We start from the raw sequence: 24,320 nt of genomic DNA on the forward strand, positions 1-24,320 counted from the left end.
AATAAGTAATAACTACTTACATTACTTCACATTTACACCTTGGCTCTGCATGCTGAATTGGATTAGGATCAAAGCAGATCTACCATGAGGCACTAGGTGTTATGAAGTGCTCAGTGCCTGTATTTCGAGAAGGAGCCATACCAGGGTTTAAAAAAAAATCTACTGCCTTATTTTCCTGCCTCTGCATCTCAACAACATGGTGTTTTTTTCAATGCATGAGTGTTAACAAGCTGAATTTCCTCATCTTTGGTGCCCCGTACTTCACCTTGAGAGACAGAAGTGGTTTAGGTTAGCAGTTTGCTTTGGAGTCTTTATTGTTACTTTGTAAAAGATGGAAGGTTTTTCTTGTTTAATTTTAGCTGCAAAAAGAACATTTTCATTTTGAGACGTGCGTCAGAATTTTATTTTTTATTTTTTTTTATTTTCTAAACTCATTTGCATTAAACTGCAACAATGGAAGCGACTCATTCACTCTCTTGTTGAGCTGACTGCAGCACAGAAAAAAAAAATCCAGAATTATTCTCAGAATAATTATGGTCTAATGCCATGCAAAATTATTGTTCACCTAATCCACTCACAAAGGGCTTTGATTTTAAAAATGACTGTGAGAATAATTCTGTTGTAAACGTGATGGTTTATGAGGAGGAAATTAAGATGATTTTGTGAAATGACTCATATTCTGATTTTGACTGCTTGGTCCAGTTCTTTTCTGGATTAAAGTCCAAAAAATGAACTGAGGTAGGATGAAAAACTTACATTAATGCCAGCAGTGACTTTTAGGTGTATTTACACAGAAATAAACAATTGTGCATTATAAGAAGATATATGTTTTTATGGTTTATCTTTTTTTTTTTAATTAATTTTTATTTATTTATTTTTCCAACAGTCCTAAATGTAAAGAGTCATTAGCATTGTTCAAGGTTCTAATCAACCTGTAATCACTGTTATTTCAGAGTAAAAGCATAGAGGTGTGATCTTATAGCTGTGTAATGGAAACCATGAATTTTTATTCTGAAATAGAGTTAAAATTTTTAAATAACTGTAACATTTTATAAATTTTGCTAATATCAACATGTTCACAATAATCTGATACCATAAAGTGACTGACTTTTTTTTTAATGGACTCTCATTATTACTGTATTTCTTTATCTTGTGCTTTTAGCTTGAATCGACAAGTGTTGATGCATAAAAATTATGACATAAAGCTAAAAAAAAAAAAAAAGCCAAATTAGCTAAAGAGCAAGATAGTAAGTAGCATTTTTACACAAACTATAATACAATAAACATGTAACATGTTAAAAGAAATTGCACTTGTTTACCTGCAGTAGCCCCGCTACCTCTCTGCGTGCCTGCTTTTGTGTTTGCCACTGCTCTCCCGTCTTTTAATGTTCAAAGGCTGAAATTGTGCAGTTAAAGAAGTAGAGACAAAAGATTTGTTGGGGGAAAATGACTGGGCACTTGTTTGCAGTGCATGCTGCACACATGGCAAAAACTTACTTCCTTTTGCACAAGTTACCTTGAGACAAGCACAGTACATTTCATGTTTGAACAGTAAGGGGATGCTCTTCATGTTGTTTGTGAATCTGGCCTTCTGTTTTCATTTATTAAATCTCATTTTTGTCCAATTTTTTTTGACTAGTTTGCTGTTCTTTGACAAGGTCATGGCCTTTCTGGAGCTAAGCATTGTTGTATTTCTTTTTTTTTTTTTCTAATTTTTTTGCTGTATTCTACAATCATCCTCCTCTCTTTTGTATTCTGTCCCATGCTGCAGTACAGTGAATGTCTCCATCATTATGGCAATATTAAGAAACTCTTAGTTAGGACTTAAAATGTTATGCAACCCCCACCACACCAACACTCTAAGCTGTCAGTTAGTTAACTGGCTGAAGGTCAGGCTTAGATTATGCCCCTGGGTAATGAATATGACGCTTTGTTGAACAAGAAGTAAACATATGCCCCTGGGGGTAGGAATTAACGGACACACACACTCTCTCTCTTTTACCAAGCATATGTAGAGTGAATGGGGCTTATTATACACCTGCAAGTGGGGTCAAAGTCTGTCAATCCCTAGCTTATGGTATTATGATAGATTTTAGAATCACTCTCTAATGGCAGTCATTCAGTTTGTAATCTCAGCAGCTTGATGCAAAAGCACTCAACGTTCCAGCTAAGGGTCTGTTGAAAATAAGGCCTTCTCCTCCTCATTCATTCCTCACTTCCCCCTTTCCCAAAGGTCTTATGACAAGTCAGCTGTTAGTGACATCACAGATGCAGGATCATATGTCAGAAACCTTTGCTGCCTGACTTATATCCCTTGCAACCATGGCCACTTGAGGCCAAAAGAGCGGCGAGAGGCCCCGGGGGGTGGAGGCAGGGGCACTCTTCAGAGCAAGAACATCTGACCCGTGTGTGAGTTTGTTTGTGTGGGCAACCAGACTGTGCATCTTGTCATCAGCTTGAGAAGACATCTATCATGTGCATGTGTGCATGTGTGTGTGAATTAAAAGTCCAGGTTCTGTGTATGTGAGTATCTGGGTTATGGTGATCAGGGGGCATGACAATTAGTGAGCATGGCCCTTGTGAAAAAATATTCAGAAATACTTGTTTGTGGAACTTCAAGTCAAGTTTTGATCACAAGGTAGTAGCTCCACCTAAAGTCAGCTTTGCAAATTACACTAAAGTTCATTATGTGATAATATTTAAATTCTGCTTCTTCTTCTTCTTTTTTTAGAAAATAAATTAATTGTGTCTCAAGCACTGTTCCGATGAGCATGTGCCACGACTGCACAGTTTTTTGACTGCCTGTAACGCTTCACTGGGGAAAATAATCTCATGTCGTAATCCGTTTTATGGACCTACAATGAAACTTGGAAGATTATGATGTTACATTTCTTAGAAATAACCCTGTTAGAGAGAGATCATTGCTAATATCTGCACACTGTCCTATAGTATGGAAGTTGTTCTCATCCCCAAAATGATCTGGACCAAGTGTGTATAACATAAGGCCAGTCAAAGACTCCAATCTGGCCCACTGGAAAATGAAAAATGATGCAGATTGTGAAGTTCTTACTATAAGTTTAAATTTTGTTTTTACAGCTTTTCCTACTAATAAAGACTTTCCCTGTGGTCTTTCATACTACACCATAGTAAATAAGTAATATATAAATATTTTAATGACAGAAATGCTCCTGTTTTTCCCTATCTGGTGTAGAATCTCTATTTTTTATAGAGGAAAAAGGGACATTTTCTTAGTTTCTAAATTAACAAAAAGTTAGTTCTGTTATTTCAGGACAGTCTGGGCAATGAGCTGTCTAAACTTTTTCTGTTTTTAAGTATGCCTGTTTCTTACATTTTAAGCCCAAAATCATGCTGACAGATTTCCTCAATTTCTTTATCACATAGAAAAAGGGAAATGTACTGTATTTAAGTTCTTTTTTCTTAATTGAACATATTTGAGGGATTCAATAATTAGTTTAACTACTTTACACTGACAGAAAGGCAAGTTTCGCTTGAGGTCAAAGTGAGCTGTTAAATGAGTTGACATTCCTGATCTAGGGCGGTTGAAACCCGATGATGCCGCTAGATGGCAGCACCGAGCCATGTAAAATTTAACAGCCTCATAAACGCTACTCCCCCGGTAGAGTCGCATTTTAAAAGCCCTAAACACAAGGGAAGGGAGTAAGAGAGCTTACTAAATAGAAGCAATCTCTAAACATGATCAGTCATTAGTAGCAGATAACAGCACAGAATGAAAACAACAACAAAGCCGGCAGACTGCGCTTTATTAACAAATGAAGGGATTATATTAGAGACACTTGAAACTGTTAACGTCATTATTAGTCTTTCAATGATGAAGGAAGGAATATTCTGATAGGAAATATAAGTGCAATAAGTTGTGAAGAGAAAATGAAACAAGTTGTTACAGGCCTCTGCACAAACTAAGTGCAACCAATTATTCAGTAGCTTGTATAACAATCCTCAGCAATGACACTTAAAAAGACACTGAAATAACGACTGTCACTGTTTTATTTTTGAGGAAAACATATGCACGTTTCCTCTTAAAAAAACAAACAAACAAAAAATAGGACTTCAAATTAACGAGGGAACCTGAAAGCACCTCCGTCGCCAAAGCAACGCTTACCAAACAGAATCTACAGGACTGCTGCGGATGACTTAAACGGTACAACGTTTAATGACTTTTTAGTAATTTTTACAACATCGTCAAACAATGGAAGAAGCTGGCAAAGTGCATGAAGAGGCGCCCGAACCTCCTGTGTTGTCCGACAATCAAGTGGATAAGAAGGGGTAACCTGCAGCTTACTGTGGCTAAACACTGCGATAGACGGGACAACGACAACTACTTTGAAAGCGCCGTTGCACGTTGTTTGTGTGTGTGTGTGTGTGTGTGTGTGTGTGTGTGTGTGTGTGTGTGTGTGTGTGTGTGTGTGTTTTAAATCTGACCGTTTAATAAATACGATGAACTCTGTCACTCTGTTACTTTGCAGTTTGGCCCATTTTTGTTGATACTTTGCTCATTTGAGTTGAACGCTGCTCATGTAAAAAAAAAAAAAGTGGAACAACGAATGTTTTAAAAGCTGTAAAAGCCTCACAGTTATATTTTATTACATCAGTTGAACACAGATATATAAAAAAATAACCTCTAATAATCAAAAGACCACAGTTACATGTCGTAAATCTTTTCTTAGTGTCCCAGGTGATTAAGTAAAGCGTTGCCGGTTAACCTGATATCACTCTACAGATGGTAACTATAGTGTATGTTTATAGGGCCTCCAGTTTTAAGGGAAAGGAAGACCCCACTGAGGAGGGGAATGAGGAGCTGAAGAGCAAAATGGAAGAAGAAAAGACAGACGTTAAAAAGGTTGTTTTTTCATGTTTCCCTGTCACCTACCTCTGTAGGATTAGTGAAACAATTGAAATGTGTATGTCTGGACTTCTTTTGGGTTTGTGAAGAGATTTCAGATTTCACCTTCATCAGATTTCATCCACGAGATCTCTTTAGTTCCAAAAACCTGATGGAGAGTGACAGACAATTAAACCCTTTTCGTGTTGTCCCCCTGGAGTGTAATCATGTGAGTTCTTAAGAGTCACATGATGAACCTAGGTGTGAACATGGTGTGAATCCTGTCACATGATGTCCAGTTCAATTCAATTAAATTCAAGATGTGAATCTTTTGTAAGACATTAGCTCATCCTGCTTTAAGATATTTATATTGTAGCCTCGAGAGACCTTCCCAGGCACTTTAACCTTCACTAACACCTCTTCCTCTATAATGAGATCCATGTCTTGTTCACACCTTGGCTCGTGTGACTCTTAATGACTTGCATGATTGCAAGGTGGTTCGAGGACTCTCAGGACACCAACAGGAGGACAATGTCATTAGGGGTTAAATACCGGCAGCTTGACACCAGTTTTTAGAACTGAAGAGACTTCATGGATGAGAGGTGAATTGTCACAAAACAAAAAAGTTGCCTTCATTTTAAGGCAGGGCAGCTTAGGATAAATTTACATTTCACTCCAAATAAGCTTTGCGAGGCAAAAGTACTAACAGGACTAGAAAGAGGGATCAAATTTCTCTTCATTGGTTCCCTGAATTTAAATAATTCTTTCTTGTCAGTTTTGAATAGCGATATCTTACCCATCATATCTTAAAGACCCTATAGTACCATAATATATAGGCTAACCTGTGGCTTCTAGAGCTTCTAAAACTAGAATCAGAGCCATAGCCTTCAACTCTCAGGACACTGTACTGTGGATCTTGCTCACAGTTTGGATTCAGGACATAAACATCAGTTGATGAAAGTAGGCTACGAAGAGAGGTGATGATCAGTCAGCAGCAGAGAAAGATCTCTACAGATCATGACAGTGTCGATGGAAAAATATAGAGAAGGTCAGAAAGATCTTCAGTGTGTCTTCGTGGATCTAGAGAAAGCATCTGATGGGGTGCCAAGAGGGGGACTGTGCCACTGCATGAGGAAGTCAGGAGTGGCAGAGAAGTATGTGAGGGAGGTGGAAGACATGTACAGCGAGACAGTGGTGAGGTGTGGAGTAGGAGTGACACATGGGTTCAAAGTGGATCAGCTCTAAGCCCCATCTTATTAGCAGTGATGATGGACAGGTTGACTAATGAGGTTAGGCAGGAGCTTCTGTGAACCATGATGTTTGCAGACGATATTCTGATCTGTAGTGAGAGCAGGAAAAGGTGAAAGAGAGGAACGATGGAAATATGCAGTGAAAAGAAGAGGAGTGAAGGTCAGTAGAAACAAGCCAGAATACAAGCGTCTGAATGAAAGGGACACAGGTGGAAAGGTGAAGAATAGAGATAGTGAAGGTATATGAGTTTAAATACCTGGGGTCATCCATCCAAAGGAACAGACATTATATCAGAGGGTTAGGTCATGATTTTGTGTTCTTGACTCTTATTTTTGCATTGTGATTGCTATGCTGGAGTGAAATAATTAAATCCATTAAAGCGAGTGGCCAAAGGAGAGGCAGCATTATAATATCCACTAAAACAGATCTTTATAACTGAAACTGAAAACAAAACTGAAGTTATTGCAAAAGATGAAGTCCAATCACTAAATGGACACTACCACAATCAGATGTAGCTTTCTTAAATTCTTATGAGATGTATTTATTTTGATTTGTCCCACTTTCACTGCTCAGAGGATAATGAGCCTGCAGAAACGTCTGACCACATTAGTGACCAACATTCAAACTGCAGCCGACGCCAAAGAGATGAAGCGAAGGTCAGGGATGGAGGACAACTGCAGAATTAGGTACGTCTTTTAAATTGTTCTCAGTGTTCAAATCAAGCTTTCTCCCATGCAGAAAACCCAGTGCTAAAGTGGCTGATGTTAAATTGTGCTATTCTTTCCCATCAAACAGAGAGGAGCGACTGAAAGATGATGCTAAGGCCTGTCAGGAAAAGGTTGAGGAGATCAGAAAAGGGTGGTCGATAGTTAATCAAAAGGTGGTTCATTCAGAACTGCAGAGTGTCCTGGATAGCCAGCAGCAGCTGTGTGCTGCAGTGATAGAAGACAAGAAAAAACTCATAAGGGAGCTCCAACAGGTAAATTATACACAAATGAGTAAAAGCACGATTTCATGGAGTTTGCATTTGTACCTCAAAGCCATTGTTTATAACTTGGTTCCCTTTTCTGCACTGTGCTGAACAGGAGCGCCGGGTCAAAGAGGATCAGTATTTGAAGAACTTGAGAAGGCTCGATGAGGAGATCAAACTGATGCTCGACAGGATGCAGCAACAGTTTCAAAACCTGTCCAAGGCCTACAGAGAGGAGCTCACACAACTTCAGGTAGAACCAGATCTGAGTCACAAAGGAGATTTAAATGATTTTTAGTGCATCTGAATCAGTGAGCTGATCACATCTTTGCCTTATTTCAGTTTGACTTTTTGTTTTTAACTCCGCTTAGTTACGGTTAGTTTCTATTGTGGGTTTGTGTGTTTCAGTTTAGATTTTACTTGTTTGAAAATGTTTAGTTTTTCTTTTAGTTGAGTTTTTATTAGTTTCAGTTTAGGAAAATCACTGAAGGTATTACGATAAAAACAAATCCAGTGTCTGCATAAATACATCAAGACATGACGTCTTGTGTCATGCACTTATGCATACTGCATATATCTACTACTTACTTTGCTTTTAAAAAGCGGTTATTTGAGGTACTGCTCCCTTCTTATCAGCTCAAAGCAGTCTGGCTGTTTTCCTGTAACTTCTATCATCAACGAGGCATTTTCACCCAGGGAACTACCACTCACCAATTATTTTCTCTATTTCAAAGCATTCTCTGTAAACCTTAGAGATGGTTGTGCAGCAATATCCCATTATATCTATGTTATCTAGATTCTTATTAATAATCTAATGATTGTCCTGTTTTTGGCAGGGAGTTTATCAGCAGGAAATTGAAGTCTTACTTGCTAAAGACAAGGCTAAGCTGAAAGAACATATGAAGGAACATTGGGACACAGAGGTTAGGATTATTTAAATGAATACACACACACTTAACTTCTCATTGATGCTAATATGTTACATATATCAGCTCTGTATGTAATGAATGTAACCTATTTCTAGCTGGAGAGTCTGATGGAGAGGAGGAGGATGGTAGAGGAGTCTGAAAAGACAGTTCATGATGTTATGTTGGAGAATACCACCAAAATCAAACTCATGCAGCTGGAAGAAAATTGCAAGTCTCAGGTTTGTTTTACCCCAGTGCTTTATTACAATATGATGAAGCCTTGATGTTCTTTGGTGCTGAATATGCCATAGAGTGGTAGTGGTTGTGCTGCAAAAAATAAGATCAGTGTTTTACCACTCGATGTAAATGAACGCTCAGTCTTGAGATTGCTTTTCTTGTTTTTACAGGCTCGGCTGAGAGAGCAACAACAGATGAAAGGCAAATCTGTAGTTTTAAATCTTAAACAACTTGAACATGGCAACAAGAATGCAGCATATAATGCCAAGCTGGGAGAAATGAAGGGCAAAATATTAGGGTATTACAGTTTTTCGCAGACAGAAACACACATAAATACACATACATGTCCAAGTTATGATGGTATCTTTTTGTTTCAGCTCTTCGAAAGAGGTGAAAAACTTAAAAACCAAGTATGCCAAACAAAAGGACAAGTTTATGAAGCAGAGACAGTATTTGTGTGAGGTCCAAAAACGCTCCCGCCAGCACTATGAACGCATACAGAAGGAAGTCAGGTAAGTAAGTGTTAATAATAATAATAATGAAAATAATATTAAAAATAATAACCTAATTCTTTTATTTTTTTCTGTTCAACTTCAACCCTTCCTTGCTTCATGTAGGTACACCACAGCCGCTGATGCCCGAAAGTTTGAGGAGATGTGGGTAATGATGGAGGAAGAAGTGAAACAGCTAGTGGAGAAGGCTTTGGCCATTGACTCTCTGATCTGCAAGCACCTTGGTTTAGCCTGGGAACGTCCTTCAGCTGCCTTCATGGAGTCACCTGGTCCCCGCAGATCTCAGGAGCATGACACTAACCCCACCAGTCACCCCTTGCAAACCAGGCATCTTTCACACTGCAGCCAGAGGATGATGGATGCATCAGTCGGGCCCAGCCTGGAGAGGGACTCAGAGCACGGCACAGGGGTGGAGGAAGGGGAGCTATCCTCAGAGATGCTGATGAAAGTGATGGAGCTGCTTTGTGATGAAACGGTTAGAAACAAGTTCACGGTTTGTGTTTATGAACGATGACAGTATGGAGGTGGTTGTTGTAGAACGGGGGAAGGAATTGCACATGCTCCTTAGACATCCACAGATGTGCAGTATTTATATCATACTAGACACATTACACATGTCAGTAATTACATGAGAAATTTTTGTCAAGCTAAGCTTTTCTAATTAAGCTTTGGTACAGATTAAACAAGAACAAAGTTAAATGATGAGCTTTAGCAGGGCTGATACATTTTGGGATGTTGTTTAATTTGGAAATTTGAGAATAAGCTCAAGAAGCTAGAGCAATAAAACCATTTAATAATATTTCATAACTACACAATACAAATTATGCCTTTTATTGCAGGGTAAAAAACAAAGTACAATTATATACGGAAAATATTCACATTTGACAAAGCAGATGACTTAAGTAGGGTGTTAGCAGTATATCTCAGTTTTTGCATATTCAGTCAGGTATTATTATAGAGAAACACTACTTTTGTAAAAACAAAGAAAAAAAACAGATAAAAAATGCAAAATTGCAGTTACAAGAGCCTTTAAGCTAAACATCTTCCTCCCAACTTAGGGATTCCTGGTTGAAGATAAACTGCGGAAGCTGCTGGCCCCCATGGAGAAAAATGAACAGACCACTGTGAAGCTGCATTCTCTCTTTGCTGTGAGTTCACATTTAGTGCTCCTTTTCATGTTTTTCATGTAGTTACTATTGAAAATCACACATGCTGTTTTCTCTTTTAGGTTCTGGGTCTTGAAGAAAAGGATTTAGCCAAGTTGGCTGAGTTTTTACTCATGTACAAACGTCAACAAGGAGAGCAGACTGTGGTGAGAAATTGAATGAGCAGTGGGCTTGTACTGAATACGGCCTTTGTGATTAGACAACTACTGTTCTTGTATCTTCTGTCAGTGTTTTTGTTCTGGCTGCAGGGTCATTTTGTTGAGGAGGCAGAGGCCATGGAGAACAGCGCCACAGCTGATTCAACCTCCAGACTCATCAACCCTAACAACATCTTGCCTGCTTTACAATGTTTCCTTGAGCAGCACAGGAAGTAAGACTACACACTGAATTATCAATCCCGTGTCTCTTCCTCTGTGTGAGTGTTTTATACTATTTTTTTCCTGTTGCGTTTTGAAAACGGAGGTCTGTCCACGAGCGTTCCAGTTTAAGCCATCCAGCTAGAGATACCTCAGTGGAAGAAGCCTACTGGGATAGGCTTGGCAACATTATCACTGAGGACAAACTCAAGCTGTGGGATGCAGCAGAAAGGGAATTAAAGCAGTATGAGTGAGTAACACCTACACTGAAAGCAGGAATACCTCTGAATCAGATCAGTCATTTTTGTGTGTGTGTGTGTCTTTCCAGAGAGGTCCTGATGGATATCTCTGAGCTTGTCCCTGAAACTGAGCTCCTGAGGCAGCAGAACACTAAGCTGCGGATGCAGCTGCAACAGATACTCAGCAGTATGTGCACTTATGTTTAAGTTTACAGCACTGTAATCTAGTGCGAATAAGAATAATGATAAAACATAGGGCCTTTACCATCATAGCACAGGGTGTATCAAAAAGAATCACCAAATTTCAAAGTGCTTTAACTGTTCACCGGCATCGAGCGACACACGTACTGTTAGAAAGAGTGAGTTTGATGTGGTAACATTATTACAGCAATGACTCCAGATACTCGCAAAAGTGTGGGATGAGTTTGACTATCATATGGACGTATGCTGGGAGGACACATTGAGCACACTGGAAGTTTTGTATGTAAAACTTTATATTCAGCCACGTATTTTAAAATTACTGTCCATTACTATTACAATATAGGCTTTTGAAATCAGACAATTCTTTTTTGATACACCCTGTATATTAAAACAGGAAGCTAACAGGTCTGATCATTTATAATAATAATTAGTGGTTAATGCTACAAATGATTAACTATCCAGCTTTTTCAATGCAAACATTTTCAGATTTCAGATTTTACTGAATTTTGGAGTGTTTTTGACTGAATGAACAGATCATTTAATCTGAATACCTCTTATACCTCTGACCAATTCTGGGTATTATTGTTATTATTGTTATTAATTTCAAGTACTTACTTCCAATACAATGAATAATTAAATGATAAAATAAGAAACATTTATCAAATTAAACTATAATCATAGCAATCAGTAAAACAAAAGGGCTTTAAAAACCCAACTGAGCAGAACATCATGGATCTAACATCTTCTCTGCCTCTCTGACAGGTACCCGGAGCTCTAATTAATGAATAATCACTGTGGAGTCCGAGAGCACTGTAAGAGCCTTTGTGTTCATTTAAAGAAAAAAAACAAAAAAAAAACACCATTAAATGATAATGTAGTGTGAAATTTTTTATTTTATTTTTTTTACAAATGTAAAAGAAAAATAGTCTTACAGTGTAGTTAATCAAACACATACAGTGGTTCAGTGTAAACACAACAGTACACAGAGGATGTGTGTGTGGTTCGTCTCTACCCAGCAATGTTAAACAGCTTGTGGCTGAGCGCTGAGGGCATAGAGAAGAAGAGCAGAACCAGAAAGAGCAGACCCAGTACAGCAACCAGCAGCATCACACAGTGCAGCTTGTAGTGCCTCCAGGCCAGGATACACATCGTCCTCACCGGAGCCAGCAGCCACGACATGCTGGCATTGGGGCGACTGCAAAGACAGATTCATAAATCAAACAGCAGTCATATGTCACTGAATTTTTTATTTTTTATTTTAAAAAAAGCATGTTAGATTGTTAGTAAGTTTAATTTTGGAGCTAATTGAGAAAATTTGTCTGTAATGAGTTGAATTAACATCCAATAAAATCCAAATAAAATTAAAGCCCAATATCTTTTTGGCTCTGTTTTCAACGCTGCTAACTTCTGAAGAAAATTCCTCAGGCCAATGTGAACTAACTTGATTTGCCTTTTCTGCTGAGCAAGTCGTCTGCAGTAGTCTACAAGCCTTTAGCTCAGGGGTCCCCAATCCCAGTCTACGAGGGCCGGTGTCCCTGCAGGTTTTAGATGTGTCCTCGATCCATCACAGCTGATTTAAATGGATAAATTACCTTCTCAACATGTCTTGAAGTTCTCCAGAGGCCTGGTAATGAACAAATCCTTTGATTCAGGTGTGTTGACCCAGGGTGAGATCTAAAACCTGCAGGGACACCGGCCCTCGCGGACTGGGATTGGGGACTAATGCTTTAGCTGCTCTCTTTAGGGGTTGTCATACTGGATCATCTGCCTTCATCTCACCTTATCACCTCATGATAGGTATGGCACACCAACCCTGTGCATTGTCCTTCCTGGTCTTTCCCAGTGAAAATCTTAATCACATCAGGTCTCACTGCCGTCTTGTAAAGCTTGTAAAACGATCTGTGTTCACTACCTCTGCTCCTTGCAGTTTCACTGTTACACCCATCTCTCTCGCTCACACACGTATTCTGTTTCACTTATACCGACTTTCATTCCTTTTTTCTCCAGAGAATACTTCTGTACCAAAAACATAAAAATACATTTTAGTGTACTGGTTGAGGGTTTTGTGTGCAACAAAATAATAATGTTAGTCAAGCATGTCAATCTAAATAGCTATATATATGTCTATATCTCTGCAGGCCTTTAAGCCATTCTTATTTCCCAGTCTGGAACTTAGTAAAAACAAATGCGACACTCCTGTCTAAAATAAATAGTAAGTGAGACGAGTTGGATGAAAACGTCTAAGTTAGTGTGTTAGATACCAGCTTAGTCATTCATTTTTTCCCTCACTTTTAATATTCTATTAATTTATTTATTTTAACCCAAATTAGATCTTTAAATCTAAATGAATCCTTTAGTGAGGATTTAGTGCTCAGGGTTTTGGCTAAACAATGAAACTGAGCTTAACGCTCATCACAGCACGACAGGATGTAAACATTAATGGCGTCCTTGTCAGCTGTTTGAGAGCTGTAAACTTCTTTGAGCTGGCAGATGTTCAGTAGAAAGAAAATAGTTTTCACATTGAACTTTTCTTTTTGTCCTTTGAGCCCCACAGGGGCAAGAATCATTATAAACAAGAAATGGTAAATCAGCACTGATTATCATCAACATACTTTTAAGGATAACTAGCACTATGGGGGTGTTATGTTATCAGTGTAATTCAGTCTATTTCAAATTGTCAAAACAAACAATGTATATAATGTATATAAATACACAAACAAATTGTAAAAACAGGCAAGTTTATTGCAAACAGTGAAACACAGTATCACAAGCAAAGGTTCCAACCACAGGCAAACTAAAAGGGGCATAAAGGACACCACACACTTTTGTCTGGAGACAAGAACAGAGTTTTCAGAAGCAACCCCCGACTTATTTGACTAATATTCCCATAAAAATCATCTTTACATTTTCGTTAACGTTAAAGACAACGGGGTTGGTGATTTGGTTTGCGTCAAGCTGGAAAGACAAGTCATGCTAACACACATGACCACTTTGGTCAGTTATCACAGTGATGCATGCATATTAACATATACTGTAGCCAACAGTGATCACCTTTACATGTCTGTAACTTTGGAGGATTATTAAACAGACCCTGGTCAAAATGATAATCACAAATAATTTATTTTAATTTTCTCTGGGATTTTTATGAGTGACGTTTATGAGTCAGAAGACGAGGCTGGAGAGCATTTACATAATTACACACACACACATAAAACTCAGGACATCCAGAGGGAAGCTGCTGTGAACACCTGTGCTTGCACAATAACACAATTATAAAAATGAGGGGGAGATTTGAATCATTTGCAAAATCAGTTTTTGTTTTTATTCTTAAGGAGAAATCTTTAAAACGGCAGATAAACTAAACACCACAAAATGCTCATTAATTAAACAATTAATAACTAAGTCATCTTGTTCTATGTCTCATTGAAATTTACTAGGAAAATAGAATTATTTTTGTTTCCTTATTATTATTACTATATAAGTGTGCAAAAACTGCAAGACCAATAACAGTTAAAAAGGTAACACTTTAACCTCATTTAGCATTCATAAGCACTGAATCGACATTTCATATACAGTTTATAACAAACTCTAATGAAAATATAACTTCTTGTGAGAGCAGTGACTAGAGAAAGCTGGGTTATAAACAGATAAAGAATTATTATATCGTTATGGAATAAGTTATAGCTGTTGACAAGTACTCCACATCAATTATGACTTCAAAGGTCCTTAAATTTCAGAGATATTTCCATCTGCAGTAATTTATATTTACTCTGTTCTGAGACATGATGCAACACTCATTATGTCTCAGAACATAATGAGCAAACAGCATTAGAAGGAGGAACTGGAATGAATGAGGTTTGCGAAGCAGCTTGCCACATGGAGCAACTGTAGGCTGGCTAAAACATCCTAAATAGAATCTAATAGATAAATATAATCTGAGCCATTAGCTGTGGGCTAATTGATATCAGTTGATCTGTGGGGACTTTGAGGCCTGCCTGAACTAACACTATGTTCAATTTCTCTACATTATAACACCACACCACAAACCATTTATTCAATATAGTGCTTATAAATAAAATGGTGGCAGGGTTAAAGTGTTACCCAAAGTTTTGTCCATTCCCTCTTAAGCTAAAACAGTAACAAGAGCTCATATAGTATGACTTGAAAGTGCAATCGCCTGACCACTAACCCTGAAACATATAAAATAAACTGAAGGCTGAAACAAATAAAGAACCATCCACTTTCATGTAGCATTGCTTCAGAGAATTTTCAGGTTCGATCGGGGGTTACTTTGTGCCATGTAATTTCTGTGTAATCGTTTAAAAGGATGGAGTCCAAATATTGTGCATTAGATTTGTTAGCTGTTTTGCAGAGTTGTTAGTTGGATCTTCATTACTTGGGAGCCAGGGGGGCAAGGAAGGGGCAGTGGGGCAGTCACTTTCGATGGTGTTCCCTTCTCCTTTCAGCGCTAAGAGGGGAAGGTGTGAGCTGATTATGAAGCTCAGATTGGATTAGAGAGGAAAAAACATAGCAGTCTTGTCTCCCATCAGTGTTGCTCCCTTTCACTTATCCATCCATCTATCCATGCAGCCACCCTTCCCCTCCCCATCCCCCTAGCAGTGACTTAGGCCCCCAGCAGCTTCTTGACAAGGTAGCCTGGCATGCTGTAGAGGAAGAGGCCCACCATGATGAGCAGCAGCAGGGCCAGCACTATCTTGATGATCAGCCACTTGTAGCGGTTGCACACCAGGTAGCGGATTGCTTTCAGCGGGCTCAGGAACCACAGGAAGGTGGTGTCTGGGCGACTGGATGGTTCAGGTGGAGTTTTTAAGAGGATGAAAATAAAGAAATGGTGAGGAAAACATGGAAGTGGAAGGAGTGTTGAGTTAAAGGAGGGTGAGAAGGGGTGAGTAATAGTAGACAATGAAAGGGAGCAAATAAAGAGGAGTAGGACAGAAAGAGAAAGCTGGCGTTAGTAAGCCATGTTGCAATAATATGCATGCTCACGGTTCACATTTCTATCAGTATTATGTTTCACAGGAGCAAAAAAACACATCACAGAGTGGAAGCTTTCTATTATGCAGAATGAGTATGTTGACACATGTAAATGAGTGGATGATGATTGACCAACAGCTCAAAAGACTGACATTTCTGGCATATGTTTGCAACAGATGCTTATTGCCCCCCACTCACCGCTCCCCACCCTGGAAACCAGAATCCAGAAATATCCTGGATGTAGGCACTCATACAGCTTATAGTGCATTACAATTCACAGGTTTTTTCTCATAAAATGGGATGAGATTCTTTCATATTGTAGATGGCTGATGGACTCGTTTGCCTAGAAATGATATGATGTTGAAATGCCCACAAAGTATATGCAAAAATACTTAGCACAACATTACTAAAAAATATAGGAACTCTTTTTATATTTTGTTGCTTGTAAGCAAACAACTACGGTTTAATATGCTTAAACACAGGTTTTATTAATATAATCATTGATATAATTTTCAGGTTTCTGGGTTTTGTCTTTTTTTTCCCTGTGTTTGGTATTTCCCTGTTTTTCTCCGTTTTATTTTGATACTCTTGATACTTTTGAAACTCTGTCATTTCTTGTGACTTTCATTTAATTTTACTGCCTATGTCTTGTTTGAACTTCTTTCAGCTGTGATTTGTTAACCCTGATGTTTCAACTTCTCTTGATTACCTTATGTGTGTATACATAACTCCATGTCTCCCTATGTCCTTTGTCTGTTTCTCATCATAGTGTAATCCTTGCATTTGTTGATGTTTCTTTGTAGTTTTGCCTCATGAGCTTTTCATTCTTGGAGCCACTATTCAACTACCATTAAAAGTTTTGACTTAATTTTGTCATTTTTGGATTAAAAATATATATATATATACATTTTAACCCTCACATCTTTAGAATTATGTAATTTATAAATTGTCTATACTTTTCCCTTCTCTACCAATCATCCCACTTGATAAGAACATGGATATTTCAACCACCTTGTTCACCTTAACTCAAAGCATCCCTACATGTGTCCATACTAAACTGTTGGTCACAATATGGATGGTAACAAGATTTATAATGACGCTTGGTGGCAAATGACACTGACTTGCACACAGGGCTAAGACAAGATACAATAAAGGACACAGACGACTAGTCTACTTCTAAGACAACAGAGAAGACTAAGAAACTGAGCTTGGCTGGAAAAAAAGGACAGGAGCTAAAGTTAAGAGAGAAGAATCCAGGACGCAAAAGGGGCAAAAAGAGAAGCAGACAAAGTGAAGAGGGGGCGGACGCTACCAGCGCATCAGGCCCCCAGCATCTTCTTGACCAGGTAACCAGGGATTGAGTAGAGGAAGAGGCCCAGCATGAGCAGCAGCAGAATCAGCCCCAAGACCTTGAGGATCAGCCAGCGGTAGTTGTGCCAGATGAAGTAACGAATGGACTTCAGAGGGGTCAGAAACCACATAAGACTGGTGTCCGGGCGACTTTGCGGGAGAAGGAAGAGAAAGAGGGAGGGAAGGAATGCAGTTGAGGCAAATGGGGGGGGGGTAGGAGAAGAATAACACGCACATGAAAGGGGAGGGATGAGGGGAAAGACAGGGAGACAGTTGAAGAGATGATAGGAGGAGTAACGAGTGTGTAACAGTGGCCTTTTGACAGTGCAGAAAGCAATGCTAGAGGCTAACTGGAAAATGTTTTACATCTTAAAAAAAATATAGAATTTTAAGTGGCAGTACCTTATGATGTTTTAGAAACACTGCTTTTTGCACTGATAGAATGATTTTCCTAAAGACAAAGTTAAACACTTGCTCATGTCTGTCTTTTTCTGTTCCAGACAAGCGTTCAAATTTTTTAACTCTGAAACCAGTGTGTGTGTGTGTGTGTGTGTGTTTGCAAAACACAAGTTCTTGTATATATTTTTTTAAACATAACCCGTTAATATCTTACTTTGGTTTTTCCAGTGGATCTGGCTCATTTCGTCCCAGTCCTACAGGGCTTTTCTCTGCTTCCTCTGCTGTCACTAGGTGAAGCTCAGCTTCAACTTTCCCCTGTAATGACATTGAAAACAGAACTCAAAATAAAGAAGTCCTTCCACATACAAAATACTGACTATAAAATATCTGTTTTTGGGTAAAGAGGATATTCATGTAGTATAAGAATTTAAATGAAAAAACATTTTCTTTTCCTCTACTTTTTTAATCTGAAGGACTTTTAGAAGATATCATATATTGTGAACACAGGTGGATTAATGCACACACACACACACACTCACGGTTTGCTTTGAACTGAACTCTCAATTTTATGTATGTTCACTTACCGCTAATTCTACACCAAGCTTTACTACCTTGAAAATGTCTTTCTAAGTATTATAAGTATTATCATAAGAATCATAATAAACCAGTCATGATTTTGCTCATTTTCACTCTTGACTGTCTTACCGTGAGCTCCATTTCATCATTCTCATTACGGGCTACGAATGGCCACCACCCTTTAACCCTCTTTTGTTTAAAGATCGAAATGGTTGGCAGATCCTGCTCATTTCGAATCATGTCAAGAGTGCACTGCTTGGCTGTCTTTGCGCCCCGAGGAAAACGGTTTAGGTCCAGCTCGATTGCACCTGGGAATGGTGAAAGCAAAATAAGTCAATTTGGAATAGCCAGCACTCTTTTTTATACACTGAGGATGTTAAGAAAAGGATGACTTAGCTGAAAACAAACAGCTACAAAGAAAGTCAGCCATAAAATGCATTTATATCAAACTAACTGTTCCTTTGTTCCTCCTGTGCCTGCATGAGTTCTCTCTGGGTACCCTGGCTTTCTCTCCAAGTCCAGAGACATGCATGTTAGGTTCATTGGTGATTTTAAATTAACCGTAGATGTCAGTGTGAGTGTGGACAGTTCTTTCTCTCTCTCTCTCTCTGTATTGGGCCTGTGATGGATTGTTGACCTGTCCTCCTCCTCTTGCCCTCTGACAACTGGGATAGGCTCTCCAAGACACTGAACTGGATAAGCAGCTAAGAGTATGGCTTGCTGAAACTACAGCAGAACTACATGAGCATTTGTGAGATTGTAGTTACTGTCAGTGCTCCTTCTATTAGAAGTCTATTAGAAGTAATTTAGTAAGGCACCCTGACCCTGATAAAAGTAAATGCCTACCTGTAGTCTATCTGTACAAACATTTGTTATTCTAAAGAGCTCAGTGACTGCAAGTGTGGTACTAGACTGGCATACCAACAGTGCAACAAGTCAGTTTGTGAAATTTCTTCCCTCCTGGATGTTCCACAGGCAACTGTAAGCGGTATTATTGCAAATTGGCAGCGGAGAGCTGAAGCACATAAAAGTTGCCAATGCTCTGCTGGCTCAAAGGCTACAGAGCTCCAAACCTCATCTGGCATTAACATCAGCACAAAAACTGTGTGCCAAGAGCTTCATGCCATGGGTATCCTTGGCTGAGTAGCTCCTGTAAGTTAAATGTGTAAGTGGCCCAGTACTTTTGTCCCTGTAGTCCATGTCAGATGAAAGGATTGCAAAAAAAAAATTATTTCGTCCTCACCCAGGAAATCATCAGCAGAGAAGTGGTCTGCATCCCAGACCTGCAGCGTGAGACGAGGAGGGATTTTGTATTCGGTCTCATCCCAGGAAAACATGGACTCCTTCTTAGAGATGACAATCTTCTCCTCAGCCATGAGATAATCAAAAGGGAAGACGAAGCGCCAGTTAAAGTTCCCCTCACCGGTCAGTGAGTGATAGTGCACATCTGTGTCCTGTTTGTCCTCCTGCTGCCCTTTCAGCCATCTATGTAAATGGTCATAAGGGTGAGAGTTAGTCCGATCTCCAGGATCATGGTTTGGTGTCATAAGTAGATGTTTTTGGATTTGTCAGCCATGCACTTCTAAAGTCCAACATGTACAAATTTACGTGATGTCAATTTAGTGATTTAAACAAGAGCAAAGGGCCTGTTAAATGTATTATTTTGCTAACAAGAGAGATGATGCTAGAAGGTCAGAATCAATGCACATAATGCGGCTCCCCAAAAGCAAATCAGCTTCATACATGTGATAACTTTAAAATCATTATTGAGTAATCCATAAAAATCTGATTTGATGCTGGAGTTTCGCACTATTTAGAAAGCCATGCATCCATAAAACTTGCAGATTTATGAAATCTCCATGTTTTATGGACACAGAAAACTTGCAGATTTATGAAAAAAGCTTCATATTTAAAACTGCAAATTGCAAATGGAGGACTGATGCCTGGCATTGATGGTCAGCTGCAGTTGTTTCATTAACAGTTAAGTGAGGTTGACTTTAAGTCAGAAGGAGCAAGAGGGAAGGTGCACCCTCAGTTCTCAAAATACACCCCTCGAAAAAAGAAAAAGAAAATTCTAAAAGAAATAAAAAGGAAATAATAAATAAAAAAAGATCTGACAAAAGGTATTTGTCAGTTTAAAACAGGTAAATACTGAATATCACAAAGTGCTGATATGGTAATCGAGATGCATAAATTAGACTGAGATAAAGGCTCCAGGGAGAGGGCAAATTTTAAAGTGGTTACAAAGGGAAGAAAACATGCCAAATTCACGTGACCCAAAAAGTGATTCATTATTATTGTATCACAACACTGGATCCATCTGAAACAACCACAGTTCTCCAGTCTGTCCTGAAATGTTTGCTACTGAAATCTAGAGTGCAAACTGAAGGTTAACCTAATCCTTTACTGTTAGGGTTGTTTAAGAATGGCACCCTGTTTGCTACAGTCCTGAGGGGACACATCCACAGGTGACACCACATCACCTTGGGTAAAGAAAGAGGAGTCAATAAAACATAATAACATAAATGAAATGGAAAAAAAATCTAATCTAGGCTGCAAAAGACAATGTCACTTTTAAAGACAAGAGTTCGATCGTACAAGCATGCAGACAGTCACCAAGCAGTTTATCAGGAACACCTGTATACTTGTGTCTGTGCAGTACACTTCCATGCTGGAGTTTTTTTCCTGACTGTAAATATCTTATGAATTAATATTTGTAATTTACTGCAGGACCAAACCACACAGAGAAAACCTCAAATGCCTCGTTGTCAAAAACAAAAGCAAAAAGACAACAACAGCAAAAAAAAAAAGGCCCGTCTTATTTGCCATATGCGTTGGTTGCATTAAATAAAAAATTGAACAAAACTATACTGTTATTATTATTATTATTATTATTATTATTATTTTTTTTACCTGGAAACTAATATCAATTCTTTAGCATTTTGAAAAAAAGTTATTTCACCAGAGACCAATAACTGTACGTAGGGTAAAACAACTTTATTAGCAAGCCTTGACTTGTCAATAGGATGTGAGTCTTGTGAGTTGGCATTATAGGAATTGTTGCTCAGTGTTACCTTAACTGAAGGTTCATGAACAACATAAGTTAGTCTTAGTTATTCATGATTAAAGCATTTTGAATTTTGTACCACAGTTTTTTATGTCAACACATGACATATCTTTGCAGTCGGTCGAAATTGTCTAAAAGTAGTGGTTATACTGGTTCAATTCAATTCAATTTTATCTTCTTTATATAGCACCAAATCACAACAACATTTGCCTCAATGTGCCTTTGTAAGGTAAAGATCCTACAATAATACAGAAAAAACAGAGAAAACCCCAACAATCACATGACCCCCCCATTAGGAAGTGCTTTGGTGACAGTGGAGAGGAAAACCCCCTTTTAACAGTAAGAAACCTCTGATTGAAGCAGGCTCAGGGAGGGGTCTGTTGGGATTGGCTGGGGGTGAGTAATTAGCACATTAATTTGTTTGTATTATATGCTGTTACGTGTTGTTCATGTGGTTTGGTCCTTTCTGTGCAAGTTTTTCCATATGCATTTATTTTCGTGCTGACAGGGGTGTTTGAGACAAGCGAGGTTGCGTGCTATGCAGAGTTAGAGAAACGGGAGGGTCATAAAAAAAAGGATTCAAGGGCTTCAGAAGGAGTAAATCAGGGTATTTTGTTGTTACGAGCCATGCAATGGATTCGTGTGTTTACCCCCTGACATAGATGTCAGACATCTTCTCTCCTGTCATGAATGCATCGTCCTCTAGAATTACGTCATCAGTGTTCCAAATTATAACACGAAGCTCAAAGCTAGACATCAGCAGAGTATTGACCAGAGAAAGAGAGAGAGGACGACAGACAGGAGACACGCCACGAACACAGAGACGCAACACACGACACAAACACGCACACAGAAAAATGGAAACAAAACAAAACAAAAAAAAGGTAATGGTTAACTGCAAAACAAATCACACACAGCTCACACCCACGGGATGAGGGTTGGCTGCCCCATCCCGCTGTACCTACCCCCTGACAAATATGTCACTGGACTTTTCCCCAGTGAAGTAATCATCGTCCTCCAGTATTACTTCGTCTGAATTCCAAATAATCACCCTGAGCTCATATCTGGTAAGCGAGGGGGAGGAAGGAACACACATAGTTGGACTTATATTTGACATTTTTAGAGCTAACTAGTCAAACAGACTCACCATAATTTAACCAGGGGATAAAACTACATTTTGTTCTTGAAAAAAAAAAGCTTTCTGTTGAGAAGAGCAATGAATAAATATTTATATTCAGTTTATAGCTTTGTATTAACATAGAATATTTTCAAAGTGACAGTCATCTTATTGCTCCAGTCAGGATGTACCTCTTTGGTTTCCTTGGAGAAATGTCAATTGCAGGTCCAGGAGCAGGCATATCCATAGGGAACATGTCCACCCACATCTCAATGCGGCCCTTTGAGAAAAAAAAAAGAATCTGCTCTAATTTCCAATCAGATACATTTTGGGTGTCTTAGCAACGCAGTCCTTTCCTACCTGTTCAATACCGGGTTTGTCAGGGTTCAGCAAGGGTCGGGTCTCCACATGCTCAGGGACGAGCTTGCAGCCAACTCTTGGGATCTCCTCCCAGTGATTCAGCACCGTGAGGGCCAAATGCTCCTCAGTCTGCTTCTTTAGACCTAATAGAATAATAGTAAGCAACGAGGAAAGCAAGAAAAGCTTAAGTCGGAATAAATCGTATTTCACCTCACCTTAATCTTAATGTAAACAAATCTGAAAATGTGAAAATCTCTGTAAAACCAACTTAGTGTAAATGGATATGTAAGGAATATAAATGAGATATAGAAAAATGACAAAAGAAGATTAATCAGGATCACGAGGAAAAATATAACAATACCGTTTTCATCCTCAATCTCTGTCGGTGCTGTAAAGATTCGATTAGCCACCTTGACTTTGCCTCCTGGCCCATAATGAGGTCCATCGATCTTGCCATCCTTACAGAGTTTAGCCAGGATCTGGCTGGGCTTCATAGGGTCCCGCCAAGAATTATATCCATGGCTAACACCAAGAAATACCACAGAGAGAGCATGTAAGTCATTGAAAGGTTTTGCATATGTATTTTCCTGGTCCTTGGTTTTTGTAGGAAATATTATTGGCTGCAATATAGAGAAATCGCTTAGAAAAGATGGCTGATTCATGGTTATTACACAGAAACTTTTTTTTCCAGATAATTATTATACTTCTGGGCATTTTGGTTGACTTTATTCTTACTATGAAATTACATAGAAACAGGTAGTATTATATTTTGGAGACCAGATTCATGGTTATTACACAGAAACTACAGCAAAGGTTTTCCAGGTAACAAGCGACAGCATCAAATTTTATAATTATGTTACCTTGGAGAATTTTAGGACATACAACAGAACTAATTTCACCATTATAATTTTGAAATGGTGTCCTAATATATGAAAACATCAACCTATATTACTTTACAAGGTTATCCTATTTTTTCACCATAATATTATATTATATAACTGAATTTTTTCATTTGTTTCAACATTATTACCCCATAATTTTATTTACAGTCTAATATTACCCAGTTAAAAATATCAAGCAATAGCTCGATATTAACCATTAACCAACAAAGAGGCAGTGACTGTTGTTACCCCACTATAATCATGTTCTTACTGAGCCATATTATAAGTGCTACTTAACTGCAAACCAAATGCAGTCAAACCAAGGAAACTTTTAATAATTCAGTTGTTTGTTTATACTATTATTAAGCTAAGAATTCTACATTTCAAAAAAGTATTTAAAACAAATGTTAAGTTTCATATTGTGGCATTACAACTTAAACAACAACTCAAGCAGGATAAAATAGATTTACACTCACACAGAGTAGCTGGAGGAAATGCCACAGGTGACTCTGAATTTACTGTAGAAACGGTTCTCCAAGTCAATCTTTGTCTCACCAATCAGGTCATCCGTGCCGACCAGATCCCAGTCATACACAGACACCGTCAGCATAGACTCCATGGGAAAGGTGGCCTCGATGTCAAATGATCTGAGGACAGGAAGTGGAGGGTAATGTGAATAGTTCAAAAGGTGCAATAGATCCTGACACATAAAGTTGGGTCACTGTGTAAACAATGGAATGGAAATAAATGCACAATACAAGGACATGAAAATAATTTACAGCCATTGTTTAGTTAAAAAAGTAAAAGTAAAACTTTTTGAAAAATATATGCTCATCAAGAATTTGATGAGCAGCAACAACTTTTTATTTTTTGT

General features: G+C 38.5%; 2 protein-coding genes across 7 annotated transcripts in view; one reads left to right on the forward strand and one right to left on the reverse strand.

The window, feature by feature from the left end:
• The first annotated feature begins 4,135 nt into the window (after positions 1 to 4,135).
• Positions 4,136 to 12,067, forward strand: drc1 (dynein regulatory complex subunit 1 homolog (Chlamydomonas)). Of its 2 annotated transcripts, XM_084952134.1 has the most exons (17): positions 4,136 to 4,305; positions 4,786 to 4,879; positions 6,686 to 6,798; positions 6,908 to 7,091; positions 7,198 to 7,335; positions 7,919 to 8,005; positions 8,107 to 8,229; positions 8,398 to 8,525; positions 8,605 to 8,739; positions 8,845 to 9,214; positions 9,798 to 9,887; positions 9,968 to 10,051; positions 10,154 to 10,275; positions 10,368 to 10,511; positions 10,590 to 10,687; positions 11,464 to 11,513; positions 11,718 to 12,067. In XM_084952134.1, the coding sequence occupies exons 1-16, from the start codon at positions 4,229 to 4,231 to the stop codon at positions 11,481 to 11,483; spliced, it is 2,007 nt and encodes a 668-aa protein (XP_084808260.1). In that variant the 5' UTR covers positions 4,136 to 4,228; the 3' UTR covers positions 11,484 to 11,513; positions 11,718 to 12,067. The 2 variants fall into 2 exon arrangements, with proteins under 2 accessions (XP_084808260.1, XP_084808259.1); XM_084952133.1 differs by having other exon boundaries at positions 11,464 to 12,067.
• A 1,355-nt stretch (positions 12,068 to 13,422) lies between these two features.
• otofa (otoferlin a) overlaps positions 13,423 to 24,320 on the reverse strand; it is an 89,236-nt gene continuing 78,338 nt past the window's right edge. For 3 of the 5 annotated variants that reach the window (XM_084952131.1, XM_084952132.1, XM_084952127.1), the window contains 10 exons: positions 23,923 to 24,093; positions 22,927 to 23,087; positions 22,566 to 22,708; positions 22,397 to 22,485; positions 22,054 to 22,152; positions 19,265 to 19,506; positions 18,151 to 18,329; positions 17,660 to 17,760; positions 17,009 to 17,196; positions 15,404 to 15,506 (listed from right to left, as the gene is read on the reverse strand). In XM_084952131.1, the coding sequence (XP_084808257.1) occupies positions 17,016 to 17,196; positions 17,660 to 17,760; positions 18,151 to 18,329; positions 19,265 to 19,506; positions 22,054 to 22,152; positions 22,397 to 22,485; positions 22,566 to 22,708; positions 22,927 to 23,087; positions 23,923 to 24,093 (1,366 nt within the window). In that variant the 3' untranslated portion in view covers positions 15,404 to 15,506; positions 17,009 to 17,015. Of the gene's footprint in view, positions 15,507 to 17,008; positions 17,197 to 17,659; positions 17,761 to 18,150; positions 18,330 to 19,264; positions 19,507 to 21,738; positions 21,838 to 22,053; positions 22,153 to 22,396; positions 22,486 to 22,565; positions 22,709 to 22,926; positions 23,088 to 23,922; positions 24,094 to 24,320 lie in introns of all 5 variants that reach the window. The other 2 variants (XM_084952130.1, XM_084952128.1) reach the window with 2 other exon arrangements.

Source organism: Perissodus microlepis, chromosome 15 (assembly GCF_051167445.1).
Source record: "Perissodus microlepis isolate ML-2025 ecotype Zambia chromosome 15, ASM5116744v1, whole genome shotgun sequence".
Classification (NCBI taxonomy): Eukaryota; Metazoa; Chordata; class Actinopteri; order Cichliformes; family Cichlidae; genus Perissodus; species Perissodus microlepis.

What these genes read in the sequence shown, in the direction of transcription:
- drc1 (XM_084952133.1), top strand. Translation starts at nt 4,229, where the DNA reads ATGGAAGAAGCTGGCAAAGTGCATGAAGAGGCGCCCGAACCTCCTGTG. An exon ending in TCATAAGGGAGCTCCAACAG is followed by an intron (nt 7,092 to 7,197) that starts GTAAATTATACA and finishes TGTGCTGAACAG; the next exon opens with GAGCGCCGGGTCAAAGAGGA. An exon ending in TTCCTTGAGCAGCACAGGAA is followed by an intron (nt 10,276 to 10,367) that starts GTAAGACTACAC and finishes TTGAAAACGGAG; the next exon opens with GTCTGTCCACGAGCGTTCCA.